We start from the raw sequence: 19849 nt of genomic DNA, 5'->3' as shown, positions 1-19849 counted from the left end.
TTTTCCTAATACACAATTATAATTACTAAGTGTTCTAAAATATTTATAGATGGGTTCATTTGAAGAGTTATCCACAGATCACTTTTTATGTCTGCAAAGAAGATTTTGGTTAGGGGACTAGGAGGTAATGTTTATCAGGCACAAGTAGCTTACTTTAGCTCTTGAATCATTACCGGAAAAATATTGTTTACCCTTACCTAGAAATAGAGGCTGAGTTATATGGTGTCTTAAGACCATTTTGAAGGAGAGGAATTCAGTCCTGTTTTAAGAACATGTCTCAGGTGGTGCTGGTTTTGCCTCACATCACTGAATTCTGTTCTCTGGGACTTCCTTTTAGGCAAGACTATCCCAGCTACTACAGTAAGAGTAGTTTAGCTCCCAGAGTGCAAGGTCTCCAAACCATTGCCCTGGCTAACATGATAACACAATTCAGGCTTGTGCTGGACACAGGCCTAGCTTTTTCATGTCTATTGTCCTTTTGAACAAACTTGAACAGCCTTCCTACTACCATAGCTGCAATCTAATTTGCAACAGAAGACAAGAACTGGGGTGTGTTTATTTTCCTTCTTCAGCTGCTACACATGTACTTCTTGACTAATGTCTCCTATTCCACCACCTAGCTTGCCTGAAAATTTCTTTATGCAAAACCGTTTGTTTGTCAGCCATTAAGACATTGAGATCACAGACAGGTGTTTTGAAATTTCTTATTTATTTTGAAACAGAGTCTCACTCTGTGGCCCAGGCCGGAGTGCAGTGGCATGATCTTGGCTCACTACAACCTCCGCCTCCCGGGTTCAAGTGATTCTCATGCCTCAGCCTCCTGAGTAGTAGCTGAAATTACAGGCGAGTGCCACCATGCCCAGTTGATTTTTTCTAGTTTTAGTAGAGATGGGGTTTCCGTGTGTTGACCAGGTTGGTCTTGAACTCCTGGCCTCAAGTGATCCACCTGCTTTGGCCTGCCAAACTACTGTGATTATAGATGTAAGCCACCATGCCCAGCCTCTTAAAGACTTTTCTAATCTCATCAAGAATACCACCTGCAGAGGTGGGCTTTAGAGAAGCAGGTAGGATCACCCTCAGTGGACTCTTCTGCAAGATGAGGGAAAAGACTGGCATGTTGGATTGGGTATTTCTCCCAGCTTTGGGGAGGAGTAGAGCCCTTAGCAGAGAATGGCCTGTCTCTCAGAAATTCTCCCAGCCTCTGCTCCAAGAAATCCACCACACAGTACTGTATATCAACCAACTGAGGATTAGTATAATCTTAACAGCTATGCTGATCACCTAGCTGGAGTAGGACACTTGGAGGAGGAGAGGAAGAATGAAGCAGAAGAGGTTGTTATAGAGCCAGGGTTGCTGTGGTAGCAGTGGAAATTAATGAGGATTTACTTAAATAGAAAATAATTCCATGTAACACTGAGGAAAACTGAAACTAGAGAGTTGATACCACATACTACAAACAGATGCTTTGCTTTACCAAAAAATTACCCCAGTTTCCCAGTTTAAATTGTGAGTCATCCTTTCTAGTACATTCAAAATGATTCAATGGTTTTCCTAAAAGGAGAAAAAAAACCTTTCCATACGAAGTTTCCCAAACCCCTATATACCTGAATGTAAAAAATGCATATAAATTTTATTAGGTTTCTATGGCCGCCATAATAAACTGGGTGGCTTAAAAAGCCAGAAATTTATTGTCTTCAAGTTCCGGACACTTGAAGTCCAAAATCAAGTTGCCATCAGGGCCATGCTCGCTCTAAAACCTGGAGGGAAGTCTGTTCTTGCCTCTTCCTAGCTTCTGATGGTTTGCAGGCAATCTTTGGCACTCCCAGGCCTACAGATGCATCACTCCAGTCCCTCATCTTCATGTAGTAATCTTTTTTTTCAATAGAAACTGTGCTACTTTATTAAAATGCCGAGTTTTAGTTCACATGTATATTTCATCTCCCCACCATTTCCATGTCTGACCACTGCTACTACTATGTCCTATCATAACATTCCATAAATATTTAAAACCAAGCAAAGGGTGGAGTTCCATCTTTAACAATGAAACAGGCATTTTGGACAACACATTCTTGGCAATGGAACCTGGACAACATTTATTAAATACAGTAGGGAAAGTTCTCACTCTGCATTATAGAAAGGACAGCCAGATATTGACTGTTACAGAAATGAAATAAGATGGAAAACTTTTAACAAATTGTTAACTATTTTCTTAAAGAGACTTCCTCCACTGCCAGGATCTTGAATAGCCTCCTGGTCAGTTGTCCAGAAGCAATTCTTCACATAATTGATGAACTTGGCTTCCACTTTGGGAAGAGAACCACCTTTTTCTATACTTGCTTGCATTTTTGCTTTAATGTCTTCTACAGAACTAGACCCTTTTGGTGTTTTAGGAGTTTTTCCTGTTTTTTGAAGGATTCTTGTCCTTTTGATCTTGGTGTTGATGATGGGTTTGAGTGTTTTCCATTCTGATTTGACTTTTGTGCATTTTTGGCTGGAGTATCTCATATAGATTTCTTCACTGGTGCTTTTTCTTCAGTTTCCTCATCATCACAATCATCATCATCATCATCATCTTCATCAGCAGCAAGTTTTACTTTTATTCTCTGGAACCTTGCTACCACCTCCAGAGACAGATCACTTTCTAGATATCCTTAAGAGTTTCACACCCTCCTCCTCTTCATCTTCTGACTCTGCATCTTCCTCCACAGCTACTAAGTGCTGTCCACTAATATGCACTGGCCGTGAACCACACTTCAATCATAAAAGCACTGGTGTTATTTCAAAGCCCCCAAGGGAAACCGTTGGCTGTACAGACATTTTCAAAGTTGCCAGTGTTACTTTAATTGGACTGCCTTCGTAATTCATTGCCTCTGCTTCAACAATATGCAATTCATCCTTTGCACCAGCCCCTAAACTGACCGTTCTTAAAGATAATTGGTGCTAATTTTCATCATTATCCACCTTAAAGTGATAATCTTTGTCAACCTTTAGTTCACAACTGAAAAGATAGTTCTGGGCCTCAGGGGGTCCACGTCCATTGAATCTTCCATCGGGTGGCAGCACACACTTAGGTGGGAGAGAAAGCAGACAGAGATAAACAACCACTGCTCAAGAGAACAGCCATACAGGATGGAATCACACCAGTAGTATTATTCCTGTGTGTCTCTTCATATAGTCTTCTCTCTGTGCCTGCATCCAAATTTCCTACTTTTATAAGGACACCAGCCATTGTATTAAGGCCCACCCTACTGACCTCATCTTACCTTGACTACATCTGTAAAGACTTCATTCCCAAATAAGGTCACATTCTGAGATATGTGGCCTTATGGATTAGGACTTCAGCATATCTTTTTGGGGGGACCACAATTCAATCCATAACATAGGTGGTAATTATGAAAGTGTATGACATTTAAATATACAATTATCTTTCCAAGTGAGTCATGAGTTACTCTGAAATTATTACCTTCTGGCCTTTCAAAATACTTTCATAGATTTGATATCTTATGCAGTGGCCAAGTGTGTTCCCCATTTAATTATTAGACTTAATTAGCTGCTTTATCATTTCAGTGCTGTCTGAAATACAGAGTAGAAATATATGACAAAGTATGATACATTTCTGGGATGATCTAAGACCTTGGACCTGATTCTCCATGATGGTATCTCTTTTATTCCTTGGTGTTCACCAATGTCTGCTTTTCTGCTCTTGTTTTGTGGGATATTTCTCTAGGAACTGGCTTTTAGTCTAGCTTTGCTGTCATTCCACTTTGAAACTTGATGTGGTTTGGCTGTGTCCTCACCCAAATCTCATCTTGAATTGTAGCTCCCATAATCCCCACGTGCCATGGGAGGGACCTGGTGGGAGGTAACTGAATCATGGGGGCAGGTTTTCCCATGTTGTTGTGATAGTGAGTAAGTCTCATGAGATCTGATGGTTTTATAAAGGGCAGTTTCCCTGCACATGCTCTCTTGCCTGCCATGTAAAACATGCCTTTGCTTCTTCTTCACCTTCTGCCATGATTGTGAGGCCTCCCCAGACATGTGGAACTGTGAGTCCATTAAACCTCTTTTTTTTTTTTTTTGTAAATCACCCAGTCTTGAGTATGTCTTTATTAGCAGCGTGAGAATGGACTAATACAAACCTCATATCAAGTTTAGGTTCTATTTGATAGACATACAGATCAAAGAGGGTATAATTATCTTTAGTAAGCAAAACTAACAGCATAATCCTAGACATGAACTTATAGAAAGTTCACATCCATATATATCTCCCATGGTTGAGAGTGCTCACAAAAAGGAACCATTACATCCTTCTTGCCTATACTTACAGATATAATACATTACCTGTAATACCTTATTTTCTACAAATTAAAATTTTAACTAAGACTTAATTGTCAAGCATTGGCAGTGGAGAGCCCAGCTACATTAGTGTACCAATGATCATTGTGGAGGTTTAAATTTCCAGCCACTTTGTTTTATGCAAGAGAATTATTTTCTTATTTTGATAATATACTTTACACTTATTTTTAAAATAAAGATATTTATTTGGAAAATATTAGTAGCATGATAACTCAATCTCACCAGATATTAACAGTTCATCAGGTCAGGCAACAGGTAGAACAAGTCCATGTGAGCTTCTTAAAAAGAAATGGATGACCACCTCAATAGCTGACTCCACCTTCCATTTTATTACTGGATGATTCATAATCCAAAATATGAAGTTTTGGGACTTTTTCTCAAAAGGAGAAACTTGGGGAAAGTGTCTGAAGCAATGGTATTGATCTTTTTTTTTTTCCTTTATGAAACTTTAACTGCATACTTCAGTCTGGTGGAATCTTTTGTGTTATTCTGACTGTCAATAAGAACCAAAGGACTATGTTGATGATTCTTGATGATTTCAGCAACACTTCCAAAGTACTAGAGGAAGAAAACATAGATGAATTATACACTGGCATTTGTGTTAACTTTGAGCTCCATTCCTCCCATCTTCTCTCATTCTCAAGTTAGTAAAAGTTATTACACCCCAGCTGATATTCTGCACAAAAAAATCTAGTTTAACAAAGCCTGTAACCTTCAAGGTGGCAGACTTTGGACTTTGCTGTATTAAGTATGAAGAAAAACACACTGACAGCCTCAATTAGCATAGCTGCTTAGAGAGATTACTTCACTGTTATGATAAAATATTACAGTATATTGCTTTTTATTTACTGTTAAATGTAAAACTATCATACAACGCATTTTTCTACATTCTTTACAAAACATAGATCATCTCTTACTTTGCACAAGTCTCAGATACAAGAACTGATGTAATAAATTAACCTTAGAATTTAGTACAAGGAAACAGTCATCTCCTAAACAAAATTATGTTTTGTTTTCTTTTTTAAACAAATAAAGCTTTATAAACCTTCATATTTCCATTTTTACTTGGTTTCTGGTAAGCTTAGAGTTAACTTAGTGCCTAATTAATAATGAAATTTCATGCTAGGCTCTCTCCATACATACTTATTTTTCCAAGTTTTGATCCTTTTTGTCTATGGGTTCTAATTTAAAATTATCACAAATTTTGTTCTGAAAAATAATTAAAGTTTTGAAGGAAAGATAAAAACAAATGTAACACAGATCATGAAATTAAATTCATTGAGTATACAAAAGTGCTACAAGTTCACACTCATTAAATGTATTTAGAATCACTTTTTAAAAGTGGTGAGTGTTTTACAACAGTGCCATGAGTTTAGCAGTTACTATAAATTGATTTTACTTTCTCGATGTTTTTAGATAAAGACAAACATCTGCAGTAAAATTTTTAAATGTTCATTAATTGTTTGGATGACTTCCAAGTATCTACATATTGAATAAAGTAAAATATTCAGAATATTGGCCAACATTTTCAAATGAAATACCAGTTGTCTTTTAGATAATTGGCTAGCTGAATATTCAGTCAGGAGAGAGGTAAGAGACAGGGACTTTCAAATACCTTTAGTCTTTATTCTTTACTTCCTATTCAATCATTCCGCCATCTTGCAATTGCCAATGAAATTCTTTCATTATAAATCCCATAAAACATTCATTCTGCTTGTTTGGCATAATATGTTGCTAAACCAAATGCAGTTGAAAGTTAAAGTTATGGACTCAAGGGCCAGAAAATGAAACAGCACAATCTCTTTGAAGTGGATTACAAGGGAAAAAGTGTGTCCTGAACCTAGGAAGCATAGGAGAGGATTGCTGTACTTATACAAACTAATATCTCATTCTGTCCCTCTAGTCCCTGAATATTTGTGAGTATTGCCTTGTTGTGGTGTTTGGGGATTGAAGTGTTTGCAGTAGGGAGTTGAGCTGAGTTGAAACATTTGAAGTAGGGAATGAAGTTGAAGAATATTTGTGATTTAATTTAAAAAAGAATTGGGCATAACATAGTTACAGCTTCCCCGCACTCTCCTTTTTTTCTGTTTTTATTAATTCAGTGTATTTGAGACAGATACATTCAGTGTATTTGTGGACAGAAAAACAACTTATTGGCCAATAAGATAAAGCAGACAGTTGTCAAACTGTAAAATTACTCAATGTTGTACCATACAATGCCAAAATAGCTGCATAAACAGTTAAATAGTTAATGAATTGGTTACTTTTTCTGGCCATATACACACAAATACACACAGACTTTTTAAAAAACATCCACATGATTGACATAATGTAACCAACACTGTAATTTTCCATTCAGATGTTCAGTGTATAGGGGACATAATCTTTTTATTATAGATACTTTAAGTAAGAGTTTTAATTGGCTGTCAGTACCTCCAGATGCTATTATAGTAATATATTACTTATTTTGGAATCCATAGGCTGAATATGTTGGAAGTGAGGTGAAGCTCTAGTCTATTCATTCTAAAGTGGAGATGAAGATTCATTAGGCCAAGAGGAATTCCTGTTTACCAGAGTTTCCTAGCAGGACAACGAAATCCAGAGCCCCTCAGGGAGTTCAAAATTTGTGAGAGAATTTCAGGACCTCGAAATAGGACAGCTTCTTCACCCACCCTTAAGCCTCTTATAGAAAAGCTAGACTGCTGGAGAAGCTTTAGGATGTTAAATGATAATGCAGTCTACATTTTAAAACCAAAGCTTGGTCTTGATTAGTGCTCTCAGATTCAAGAGTTTTGCATTTTAAAATTATCTGAGACTTCTTTGTTAAAAGCAAAATAAAATTCCCCAATATAAAAATTCTAGAAGAAAATGTAGGGGGGAAACACCATGACACTGGATTTAGCAATGATTTTTTGGATATGACATTAAAAGCGTAGGCAAAAAAAGCAAAAATAGACAAGACAATATCAAGCTTAAAAGCTTTTGCTCAGCAAATAACAATCAACAGAGTGAAAAGGTAACCTATGGAGTGGGAAAAATATTTGCAAATCATTTATCTGATAAGGGGTTATTATCCAGAAATATAAAGAACTCCTAAAACTCAGCAACAACAAAAATCAAATAACCTGATTATAAAATGGAATAAACATTTCTCTGAAGATGACCTACAAGTAGCCAAAAAAGCATATGAAAAATGTTCAACATCACTAATCATCAGAGAAATGCAAATTAAAACCACAATGAGTTATCACCTCACAACCATTTGGACAGCTACTATAAAATAACAACACGATTCAGAATGTAACAAGTGCTGGTGGGGATGTGAAGAAGTTAAACCCTCGTGTGCTGTTGGTGGAACTGTAAAATGGTGCAACTGCTATGGAAAAAAGTTTGGGAGGTTCTCAAAAAATTAAAAATAGAATGCCCATATCATCCAGCAATCCCACTTCTGGGTATATACCCCCAAATAATTGAAAGCAGTGTCCTGGAGAGATTTGCACACCCATGTTTACAGCGGCACTATTCACAATAGGCAAGAGGTAGAAGCAACACAAATGTCCACTGATGGATATCAGACACACAAAATGTGGTATATAGATACAATGAGATACTATGCAGCCTTAAAAAGGAAGGAAATCCTGAGACACGCTACAACATAGGTGAGTCTCAAGGACATCATGATAAGTTAAATAAGCTGGTCATAAAGGACAAATACTGTGTGATTCCACTTGTATGAGGTATCTAAAGTATTCAAATTCATAAAAATAGAACATGGTTGCTAGGGGCTGGAAGGAGGGGGAAACGGGAAATTGTTGTTCAGTGGGTATAGGGTTTTAGTTCTATAAGATGAACAAGTTCTGGAGATCTGTTTTACAACAATGTAAATATACTTAACATTACTGAGCTGTACTTAAAATGATTAAGATGGTACATTTTATATGTGTTTTTTTTTGTTTTTTGTTTTTTGTTTTTTTGAGACAGAGTCTTGCTGTCGCCCAGGCTGGAGTGCAGTGGCGCGATCTCGGCTCACTGCAGGCTCCGCCCCCCAGGGGTTCACGCCATTATCCTGCCTCAGCCTCTCCGAGTAGCTGGGACGACAGGCGCCCGCCACCACGCCCGGCTAATTTTTTTGTATTTTTAGTAGAGACGGGGTTTCACCATGGTCTCGATCTCCTGACCTCGTGATCCGCCCGCCTCGGCCTCCCAAAGTGCTGGGATTACAAGCGTGAGCCACCACGCCCGGCCTGTATGTGGTTTTTTAACCACAATTGTCTAAAAGGCAAAATAAAGAATACATATGACTTTTTCAGTTTGTTTTGCAAATGCTATTCTCCTGCCTGTAATCACTCAACCAAATCAATTCAGTCGCTTAATAATTATTTATCAAGTGTACACTGAAGCCAGTTACTGTGCTCTGATTCTGGAAATACAGAGATGAAAAGACATTGTCCTTGGCTTCATGTAGTGGGGAAAACAGACACTTCAGCAATCATGACACTTTCCAACAATTCAAATATTTTCTAACAGGTGCTGGGTTTGGAATGGTGTACCTTTTTCTGAAGGAAACTTGAAAGTAAATATTTCTTACCTTGAATTTTGTTTATGCTGTTTTCTCTGCATAGATTGTTCTTCCCATTTTTCTCCTTCTCCTTCCCTCCAACTTACATTCTACCCATTCAAATTCAACCCATAATTCAAAACCAGAATAAGTATCACTCCATTTCTAGACCATTCATGGGTTACTCCAGCTCATATTTCAGGGTTCATTTATAGGAGCAGGCTGGCTAAACTGAGATATGGTAAGCATTGAGTTTGATCCAGATTAAAGAGGCATTAAAGTTAATGTTTGGTTAATATTTAAGACCCATGTGATTTTTTTTTTTCTTGCTCCAGGCCCATAAGCTCATTCTGGTACAAGGGCTATAGTCTAATGTTTTAACTCAAGTTTCTGCATCTCTTCTGGATCCTTCCCTGGTAATCTACCTTGGTACTTGAGTTGAGATTTTAGGTCTTGACTTTGGAGGTCTGAAACTTGACCTTAATTCTTACAACCTTAATTCAACTTGACATTTCAACCTTGATTTATATTTGCCCCTGGACTGAAATCTTGGGTCAGACTGACCTCATTAAATAACTGAATGAAAGGACTAGGATGTACATCACATGACTTTTTCCTTTTCTGTGTTCTTGTAGGATATACTGCCTAAATATAGTATTTTATCTTGCTCTCTATGAAATTTATGCAAGCATTAGAACAAGTACTTTTGTATCCTTTCTCCTCATCTCTAGCATCTAATACAGTATTTGATGTCATTATACTCAATGCATAGTTACAGAATTGAATTTAAAAAGAAATCACTGACCTCTTCACCATTTTTCTTTCTGCCCAAGGCATATTGTTTCGTTGCTTCAATAAATCGCACAGGAATATTATATACTCGCTTATTAAAGAATACAACTAGTGTATATGGTTGTTTGGAATCATGGCCAGAGCTTTTCCGAATAAGAAATGATCCATCCTGTTTAATTTTTTTAAAAAAACATAATTACAGTTAGTATTAATTATATTTCTACAGGTTCAAAAAATCATTTTGTGAAGAACACCTATATTACATTCCAAAGGTAAATTATTTAGCTACATTATTTTTACTATTGATTAGCACTTGTCCTCTTATTTTCTAAGAAAATAGTCCAGGAAAATATATACTCATGGAAAATCCTGAGTGAGATCAATGCTTGCCTTTTTTGAAAAAAAGGTAATAATTAATTAATTATTTTGAGAAACAGTCTTACTTTGTTGCCCAGGCTGGTATGCAGTGGTGCAATCACAGTTCACTATAGCCTGGAACTCCTGAGTTCAAGCGATCCTCCCACCTCAGCCTCCTGAGTACCGGGGACTACTGGCATGCACCACCATGCCCAGCTAAATGCTAGCTTTTTAATGTGCTAAATAAGGTTTTATGTTTATAAAATTTAGAAATATGTGAAGGGACACATTAAGATCAAATCTAGAGGACTCTCTTGAACTGGGAATCATAGCCACCAGTTGTCTATGAAAAAAATATATCAAATTCCATTCATAAGTACTATAAGAAGAAAACAGAGGTTGGGAATCAAAACTTTCCTTTTATATTTGCCCCTGGACTAAAATCTTGGGTCAGACTGACCTCATTATGAAAATTCTCTCCTCAAAGAACTTTTATAAGAAAAAAATCCCTCGCCGGGCATGGTGGCAGGCACCTGTAGTACCAGCTACTCGGGAGGCTGAGGCAGAAGAATGGCGTGAACCCAGGAGATGGAGTTTGCAGTGAGCCAAGATCGTGCCACTGCACTCCAGCCTGGGTGACAGAGTGAGACAACATAAAAAAAAAAAAAAATCCCAAAACTGTAACACAGTAATTCAAATTTTATTAAATATTTTTATAAAAATATTTAGAATCATAAAATAAAGAATTACAAACAAAAGATGGACAAAAAGCAGAATGAAATGCAACAAGAGTTGATCAAACTCAGGAAAGAAATTGAAGAAAAAGACAAACCTATCTCAACAAAGAAAAAAATTACAAGATGTCCAGGGACGAGAGCTTCAAATGAAGATTTAAGAAATGACACTTGAAGGAAGGTGTGGAAACAACCAGGAGAGAAAATGGGATTTAATAAAATAAGTACCATAGAATCAAAGACAGTGATGGGAGAAAAAATGACAAAAAAAGATCCAAAACGCATGTAAATTGAGTGCTTACAGAAGAAAAACAAATAAGGGAACAGAACTACCCTTTAAGACTACGATCTAAGAAAACTTATTGAATATAAGAGAAAACTTAAATCTACATATTGAAAGGGCTTCTGTCTACTTCAGAAAATTGATTTGGAATTATCAACTCAGAGATACATTCTGGTAAAATGATTAGATTTTAAAAACAAAAAGTCTGCAGAGCCACCAGACTAAAGTATCAAATTACATAGAAGGGCAAGAAAGTCACAATGGTATCAGACTTCTCAAGAGCTTCATACAGAACAACACGATCTAGTGCAGCAACACTTTTCAAACTCAAATTAAGGATTTTATAGCCAGCCAAGGTTTCTCCCAACTACTAGGATATGAGAAAACAGTTTTTTAACTCTTTCTCTTTTTATTCCCCCACAGCAGTCTCACTCTTGTTGCCCAGGCTGGAGAGCAGTGGCACGAACTCGGCTCACTGCAACCTCCGCCTCCTACACTCAACTGATTCTCCTGCTTCAGCCTCCTAAGGAGCTGGGATTATAGGCGCCTGCCATCATGCCTGGCTAATTCTTGTATTTTCAGTAGAGATGAGGTTTTGCCATCTTGGCCAGGCTGGTCTCAAACTCCTGACCTCAAGCGATCCACTCACCTTGGCCTCCCACAGTGCTAGGGTTACAGGCATGAGCCACTGCGCCTGGCTGAGAAAACAGTTTTGAATGTGCAAGAACTCAGGGAATAATGTAAACACGGTTTTTCCTCAGAATCTACTACAGGTACACTTCATCAAAGGAAAGAGACAATGGTGGAAGTCCACCAAAGGACTGACGGAACACACTAATATATTTACTTGTAGAGCTAGGACTAAAACAAGGGTGAGGGAGAACAGTATGTAAATGCTATATATTCTGACAAAGTAGGGTGCAAGAAAACAAACAAACAAAAATGGGAGGAGAAGAGAGAAAGAAAAAGTGTCACTTTAATCTTGAATTGTCCAAGCTGTCCCTGGTGTTCCTACATGATTGAAGTTGAGCTCTCCAAACATTTACTTCCAGGTATTTTTTGTTTGTTTGTTTGCCATCTTGACTCAAATTTTTAATCCTGCACATTGATCCAAAATAGCCTGTCACTGTTCACTCCTCAGTGGAGCTCATGCAGCACCAAGCCTTCCATAGACCTCCCCTGGAGCTTTCTTCTCTCCCACTGTTTGGAGGGCAGTGGAGGCTGTGGGTCCTTGAGGAGATGAAAGGACAAGTAGAAATGAGATGGAGGAACTTGAAAGAGAGGAGGGGATAGCAGTTTCTCTTGAGTAAGTAAAGGAAAAAGATCCTTGCATCTACACTTGTTGCAATTATTCAATTACCCTATCATAAGGACGACAACTGTGTCTATTACAGGCTGAGGGCAAACGTGTGATTTAAAAATGATCAGACCTTGGCCGGGTGCGGTGGCTCATGCCTGTAATCCCAGCACTTTGGGAGGCCAAGGCTGCCAGGTGGATCAACTGAGGTCAGGAGTTCGAGAGCAGCCTGGCCAACATGGTGAAACCCCATCTCTACTAAAAATACAAAAATTAGCTGGGCATGGGGGCACACACATGTAATCCCAGCTACTTGGGAGGCTGACGTATGAGAATCGCTTGAACCCAGGAGGCAGAGGTTGCAGTGAGCCGAGATTGAGCCACTGCACTCCAGTGAAACTGTGTCTCAAAACAAATAAATAAAATAAAAATAATAAATAATAAAAATGATCAGACCTTGTTTGATCTGTGCAATGCCTCTTCAGCAGACTTTCGATCACAGGCACCAGCATACCATGGCTTGCAGAGAACGCCAGCTTCCTGTGAAATGGAGGGCACTGGTCAGCATGGGCTGGTCCCTACTTAACTCTAATTTCTGTGTACTAGAAACGAAGACCCATTTGCATTATCAAGACAGGCCTCTACATTTAGACCAATAATTCTAAGATGAGTTTTATTTTTCCTTTGATCAAACACAAGGATTATACCGTTAACTTGTTTTTTGTGTTTTTTTTTTTCATTTGGCCTTAGCTAGGTTCCTGAATTATTTCTTTCTTTCTTCTAAGTAAGTAATAATCCCCCTTTCCATTGTGCTCTTATTGCTCTTACTTTGTGGAGTGCTTTATAATTTCCAAAGCATTTTTACAAATATTATCTTATTTGATTCTTGCAAGAAAAGATATATGCCTTCTTTGAAGGCAAGAAGGACACATGCTATTATCCGTATTTTATATTTTTACATATATTTTTATGGAAACTTAGAAAGACTTGCCCAAGGGCATGCAGAGTCCTTTCTCTGTCCCTTTATAAACTGTGCCATCTTAAATGTGATTTAATGTCATCAGCCTCTACAGATCTATTTGGAGGAAATCACAAAGTATAAATAAAATCTATGTGAGAACAATGAAAACGCATTTCCTTGCTAGTTTTGAGGAAACATTAACTGGAGCAATGTCTTAGTCATTGAAAAAAAACAACAACTGGGTATTCTGTCCCTATTACCAAATGACAGTTCACATAATGATGTAAAATACAGTCTCTGTTCTCAAGGTTCACTCCAAATGCCCTCTTCCCAGAAGACATGCTCTTTCCTGCAGTTTCCTGGTAACAATTTAGTGACATCAAGAGTTCATTTCATACCTGTTCTGAAATAGTGGAATTAGATGAAAAGCTGGGTAGGGGCCCATCCACAGTTGGGTTTCCCCCTTCTGTAAATCCTGAAAGGGATCAGAAAAGTCCTTCAATTAATCTTCATATTTCTTGAACTCTTTCTATGCCTATACCCTAACACTAGGTGCTGCCAGGGACACATGCACCAAAAAAATCCTTAAGGCAATGGTTCCAAAAGTGTGGTCCAAGGACCCCGGGAAATCCCAACAATCCTTTCAGGTGGTTCAAGAGGTCTTTTCTTTTCCAATTACCTGTCACTACGAAACCCAATTTTCTTCATGTAGTTCCACCAGAAAAACATTGCAACAGATTAAACATAGAAACAGAGACGAGAATCCAGCAGTCTCTGTTACGCTGCAGTAACATACATTAAAGAGATTTACAAAATGTAAACTAATGCCACTCTTTTCCCTAAATTGTTTTTGTTTGGAAAATATAGTTATTTTTCATAAAAATATTATTTATGTTAACATGTAATGAGTTTAATATTATTTTTAAATGGATTAATAAATGTTTTAAATGTCTCAGTTTTAATTCTTAAAATACTAGGTATCAATAGAAACATGTAAACTTAAAGCTCTTTGGCTCTACAATTATTTTAAGAGTGTTAAAGTGGTTCCGAGACCAAAATGTTTGAGAATTGCTGTCTTCAGGCATCAACTCCCTCAGAGTTTACAGTCTAAATGTGGAAACATGTGAAATATGGAAAAGACTTATCTGCAGTCATTCATTCATTCTTGTTTCTCTGCCATGGATCAAAGGCAGTGGGGATATACAGCAGTTAACAAAACAGCAAAATGCCCTGCTCTCCTGGAACTTAAATTTTAATGGATTGAGATTGGCAATAAGAACATAAGTTAAAAAATATATATATAATATTAGAGGGTCATAAATCCTATGAAGAAAAATAAATCAGGAAAGGAAGAATATTTGGGTGAGATCTGCAGGTGGAGAGGGAGGAGGCAGTGGACATCCCAGGAAAGAATGTCCCGGGTGCAGGGAGCTGTGAAGGCAAGGTCTGGCATATTTAAGGAATAGCAAGGGCACCACTGTGCCTGGAGTACAGTAAGAAAAGGGGAGAAGAATAAGAGATACAGTCAGACAGGAGGCAATGAAGGGACCAGATTTATAGGACTTGGTGGACCCTTAACGTGACTCAAGAGCTGTAATGAATATGATAAGGGAAGCTTTTGGAGGGTTTTGAACAGGAGGGTAACATGATCTGCCTGTCTTTTAACAGGGTCATTCTGGCTGCTGGGCTGGAAACGGAGGGTGGCAAGAGCAGAGTGGGGGAGGCCAGTTCGGTGTTCTTGCAGGAGATGACAGTGGCTTGGACAGATCACAGCAGTGAAAGTAGAGAGAGTGGTTGGATTCTGGATCTATTTTGAAGGAATAGCTGGAAGGCGTGTAAAGAAAGCAAGTGAGAAGTCAAGGGTGACTCTAAGGTTTTTGACAAGAGCAACCAGAGTTGTCCTTTATTAAGATGGGGAAGTCTGCAGGAGAAAGAATTCTGGATAAACTAAGTGCTTCAGATAATAGTGCCCTGGATGTTCAGAGAAAGCAGCCACCATTGTAAGAGGAGGGGGCAGTGAGGGCTTGGCAGGCCCAACAAAGATGGGCCAAAAGGAAGGATGTATTCTAATAGGAGGGGAACAGTACTCCCAGGTGAGAGCAACAAACGTGAGTGAGCGAACAGACTTTCCCTAGGTGCACAGTGCAGGGCGGTTGGTGGTTTCTGCAGTTCTGGCAGTTGGAAGAGTACCCATGGCTAATATTTTCTGACACCCGAATGTGCTAGGCCTATTCTGTTTTCAACATGTGCGCATCTCGTCCTTTTACCAGCTCTTTGTGGAAGGAGCTATTATGCCCATTTTATAGACTAGGCCTTCTCAGACCACCCTGTCTACAGCAGCAGCCCTCCCTGCCTCCGTTACTCTCTGCCACCTGCCCCTGCTGCTGCGCTGTATTTTTCTTTATATCACTTCAGCATTTACCTGATATGATATTATTTGTGCGTTTATTTTTACTATCTGTCTCCTTCAATAGAATATAAGCTTCATGAGGACAGGGTCTTCATTTGTTTCGTTCATCCTTGTATCTCCTGTGCCTAGAACAGTGCCTGGCACACGGCATACAGTCACTAACAACTGAATGAATAACTTGGTTTGAAAAATGGTAAAAGGTATAATAAAGCTTTTTGAATAATGAAAAATACATTTCTGTAGCTAAATCATTTTCACTTTGTGTTGTCAGAATTTTTTAAAAAACTAGTAAAAGTTGCAAAAATTTTCTCCCATTCTGTAGGTTGCCTGTTCACTCTGATGGTAGTTTCTTTTGCTGTGCAGAAGCTCTTTAGTTTAATGAGATCCCATTTGTCAATTTTGGCTTTTGTTGCCATTGCTTTTGGTGTTTTAGACATGAAGTCCTTGCCCACGCCTATGGCCTGAATGGTATTGCCTAGGTTTTCTTGTAGGATTTTAATGGTTTTAGGTCTAACATTTAAGTCTTTAATCCATGTTGGTGGGACTGTAAACTAGTTCAACCATTGTGGAAGTCAGTGTGGCAATTCCTCAGGGATCTAGAACTAGAAATACCATTTGACCCAGCCATCCCATTACTGGGTATATACCCAAAGGACTATAAATCATGCTGCTATAAAGACACATGCACACGTATGTTTATTGCGGCACTATTCACAATAGCAAAGACTTGGAACCAACCCAAATGTCCAACAACAATAGACTGGATTAAGAAAATGTGGCACATATACACCATGGAATACTATGCAGCCATAAAAAATGATGAGTTCGTGTCCTTTGTAGGGACATGGATGAAACTGGAAAACATCATTCTCAGTAAACTATCACAAGGACAAAAAACCAAACACCGCATGTTCTCACTCATAGATGGGAATTGAACAATGAGAACTCATGGACACAGGAAGGGGAACATCACATTCCGGGTACTGTTGTGGGGTGGGGGGTGGGGGGGGCGGGGACAGCATTAGGAGATATACCTAATGCTAAATGACGAGCTAATGGGTGCAGGAAATCAACATGGCACATGGATACATATGTAACAAACCTGCACATTGTGCTCATGTACCCTAAAACCTAAAGTATAATAAAAGAAATAAATAAATTAAAAAAAAAAAACTAGTAAAAGTTTCATTTAGGATGAATATTATTAAAAATCTAAAAAGCCAATTTATGTTTAGTAAAAAAAATGCATATAAATTTTGCATGTGGACAATTACTGTTTATTTAAATGGATTTAAGCTTGGTTATTTTGGAATATATCCCAAATTATCTATGTAAAGCAGAGTTTTTTTTCTTCCTTTTTTCCCACATGGAGTTGAAGGCAAATTAAGGTTTGGGCAGCTATGTTCTGTGAGCCTGACTTACCCGATTAATATATTTTTAGGGTGATGTTTGCCTTGGAAAAATTATCCAGATATTCGCCGTATCTTCTTTTTAAGGTACCTTTTGTAGATATATTTTGTGATCTTTAAAATGTATTTTAGACTTAATTTAAATCGGTATTGTTTGTTTAGAACCAAACACTATAGCTGGTGCTTCCCATATGTTGTTCTACTTGATCTTATTATTTTGAAAACAGCTGTATTGTTTTTGTAAAAAAAAAAAAGTTAGAAAAGGATGCATGACCAGTAAAATATTAAATCGCTACTAAAAAAAGTAAAAATTGCCTCAAATATATTTACTTTTCAAAACAACTCTGTGAAATAAACACTCTTGGCCCCATTTTACAGGTAAGGAAACAAGTGGGAGAAGATGCCAGGATAATGCAGCTGGAAGTGCCAGTGCTATGTTAGAATCCAGGCCTATCAGACTCTAAGATCCAGCCTCGACCACACCCTGATACACTACATGGCTTCGTTGTACTTACTTGGCAGAGGTATGGGTTTTTGTTGGATTTGTCTGCAAGGAAGAATTTCAGATAATTAAAGGACAAAGCACAATATGAGTAAGTTTGACTTTTTGTTTACACTGATGATGCTGTGAACAGGCACATCACAAATAAATCAATACAAATGGCCAATAAAATGTATCTAAAGATAAAAGAGGCAGCAGAAACTTAAAGATAAGTAAGACTCTTCCTTTTAGTTTTGAAAAAGGAGGAAATCTTGACTAAAGTATTGTATTTTAGTCAAGTTCAATAATTAACCCAATTAGTAGGTCTCTGCAACTCTACACAGTTATTTTAAAGTTGCTTAACACCTTTTAACATGTAATTGCAAAGCAATGAAATGTTGGATTTTTACCTAGCACTACAAGTCAGTGTCACTGTGCAGCAAAACAATGCACATGTTAATTCCTGCAGCAACAAGAGGAAATCGATTTTTAAAGGAAAGGATTCTTACTTCTGGGCAGGAGGAAACACTGGTGACTGCACAGCTTCTTGTCTGTGACTTGACCCTCGGTGGCGTTCAGCAGGTATAGGTTTTTCTGGATCAGGAAAATTATCATATTAGGATTAGAGTGAAATGTCTGTCCTCATCCCCAAACCCAGCAACATCAGCTGAGAAGAACCAAATTTGATCAGTAGTCTTCCCGGGAACATGTCTTAGTTACTGAGATGTCATGGATCTGTGCACTTGCCAGTCTGTTGATGTGGTTGTGCTGTTAGGACCAGGACTCCCTCCCAGCAGTGTTACATGTACATCCTACCACCTCTGCATTCAACCACTGGCAATGTACATAGCGACTGAACCCACGGGCCCTGACACTTTAAGTGTGTGAGTATAGGTGGAAGCCAGAAGATGAGAACATTTTAGCCACCCTCTAAACAACTCACCCTCTACTTTCCATGTGGCCTCCACACAGGTGGAGACAACACCCTGGTGGGTCTTGATTAGTCATAAGATGTGGTATAAGCAGTGTGTTACTGATAAGAGGCACACTACTGAGTTCATAAATGATCTCTTTTTGCAAAATTAACTGGATCAAATTCAAGGTTATCCCTATAATAATGTAAATCTCACTTGCATTTCAGTGTTTTCCTGAGCATAAGAGGAAAGGGTGGGAAATGAGCATAAACCTGAAGTGTAAGAAGTTTATGTTGAAGCCCATAGTGAACTCTACTGCTGAACCATTAATAAATGTGATCACAAATTCTTTTAATACTTTACTCTCCCTCAAATTTGTCCTTGGGGGGTGGGGTGTGTTAAAATCTTGGTATGTTCATGTGTGAGTCTGCATGGAAGAAAGGCTGAGAACTATAGAAACCTCAAAGAAATAAAAGTAGTAAGAACTCAAAGATTCAAATAAATGGTAAGATAGATGTCAGGGTTTCTTACCGTTCAGTGGTACACTAAAGCTTGGGAACCTTGAACCTCTGAAGATTGTATTTTCAATTTGTGGCAAGCTACTTCAAACCTCTATGTTAGACGTTTTGCTCATGACATTAAAACTTGGTAATTTCAGAAGGAGAAACAATGAACACCTTAGGTCTTGCCAGCCTATAAGCTTTGACCACACCTGCTCTGCCCCCGCCATCCTGATTCCTTCCTAGGCCAGTAGAGGCCACTCACTCGCTTTGCATTTGGATGGCAATTGCCTATGCTCTTGAAATAAATAACAAAGCATGCCTGGCAGGCTCCTGTACTGAGAGCCCTTTGAGAATGAAGACAACTAAGCAGCAGGGGACATGCCTTGGACCCCGCTTCTCTCCTGGGTTTTGGAGGCTCTTGTAGCCATGAAGTCTGCACAGGGTTGTACTTACTTCCTACAGATGCTCAGAGCCCCTGAAGTCACTATCACTCCACAACCCGGATTCAGCAGGTCTGAGAGGCTGCAAGGAACGGAAGGACAGAAAAGACAAAAGCCTCAAAGGGAAGGCAGAAGAAAGCAATACAGCAGAAAAGGGGTGATGCCTCAGAAATAGCCTAGGGAAGCAAGATATGGGAGACAGGATGAAAAAACCTAATGGCATCATTAAAGCAGAGAGGTGAGTTGTAGTGCATGCTCAGAAAAGATCCACTGTCCATCATCAGAGAAAGGAGAGTGCTTTATGTAGATATATGCACATCACCTCAGGGAAGAGGGAGAATACTCACTACATTT

At 38.5% G+C, this 19849-nt stretch overlaps 2 protein-coding genes and 1 pseudogene across 4 annotated transcripts in view; 1 reads left to right on the top strand and 2 right to left on the bottom strand.

Annotated features, from left to right (window-relative positions):
- The window catches only part of ZNF518A (zinc finger protein 518A), a 75700-nt gene extending 58036 nt beyond the window's left edge, over positions 1 to 17664 (top strand). The window contains exon 7 of one of the 2 annotated variants that reach the window (XR_009212743.1): positions 17536 to 17661. Coding sequence is in view for 1 of the 2 variants with exons in the window: in XM_058436148.1 (XP_058292131.1) it covers positions 17536 to 17598 (63 nt within the window). In the remaining variant the exon portion in view is untranslated. Of the gene's footprint in view, positions 1 to 17535 lie in introns of both variants that reach the window. The other variant, XM_058436148.1, reaches the window with a different exon arrangement.
- The window catches only part of BLNK (B cell linker), an 82811-nt gene continuing 64804 nt past the window's right edge, over positions 1843 to 19849 (bottom strand). For both annotated transcript variants that reach the window (XM_032135711.2, XM_032135705.2), the window contains 6 exons: positions 18148 to 18232; positions 17673 to 17704; positions 13737 to 13813; positions 12834 to 12917; positions 9720 to 9875; positions 1843 to 4914 (listed from right to left, as the gene is read on the bottom strand). In XM_032135711.2, coding sequence (XP_031991602.1) covers positions 4795 to 4914; positions 9720 to 9875; positions 12834 to 12917; positions 13737 to 13813; positions 17673 to 17704; positions 18148 to 18232 — 554 coding nt within the window. In that variant the 3' untranslated portion in view covers positions 1843 to 4794. The remainder of the gene's footprint in view (positions 4915 to 9719; positions 9876 to 12833; positions 12918 to 13736; positions 13814 to 17672; positions 17705 to 18147; positions 18233 to 19849) is intronic.
- On the bottom strand, positions 2202 to 3050 carry LOC116456866 (nucleophosmin-like; annotated as a pseudogene).

This window comes from Hylobates moloch, unplaced genomic scaffold (genome assembly GCF_009828535.3).
Source record: "Hylobates moloch isolate HMO894 unplaced genomic scaffold, HMol_V3 SCAFFOLD_3, whole genome shotgun sequence".
NCBI classification, from domain to species: Eukaryota; Metazoa; Chordata; class Mammalia; order Primates; family Hylobatidae; genus Hylobates; species Hylobates moloch.
The sequence above is the reverse complement of the archived record's forward strand: the minus strand, read 5'-3'. Positions and strand labels throughout refer to the sequence as shown.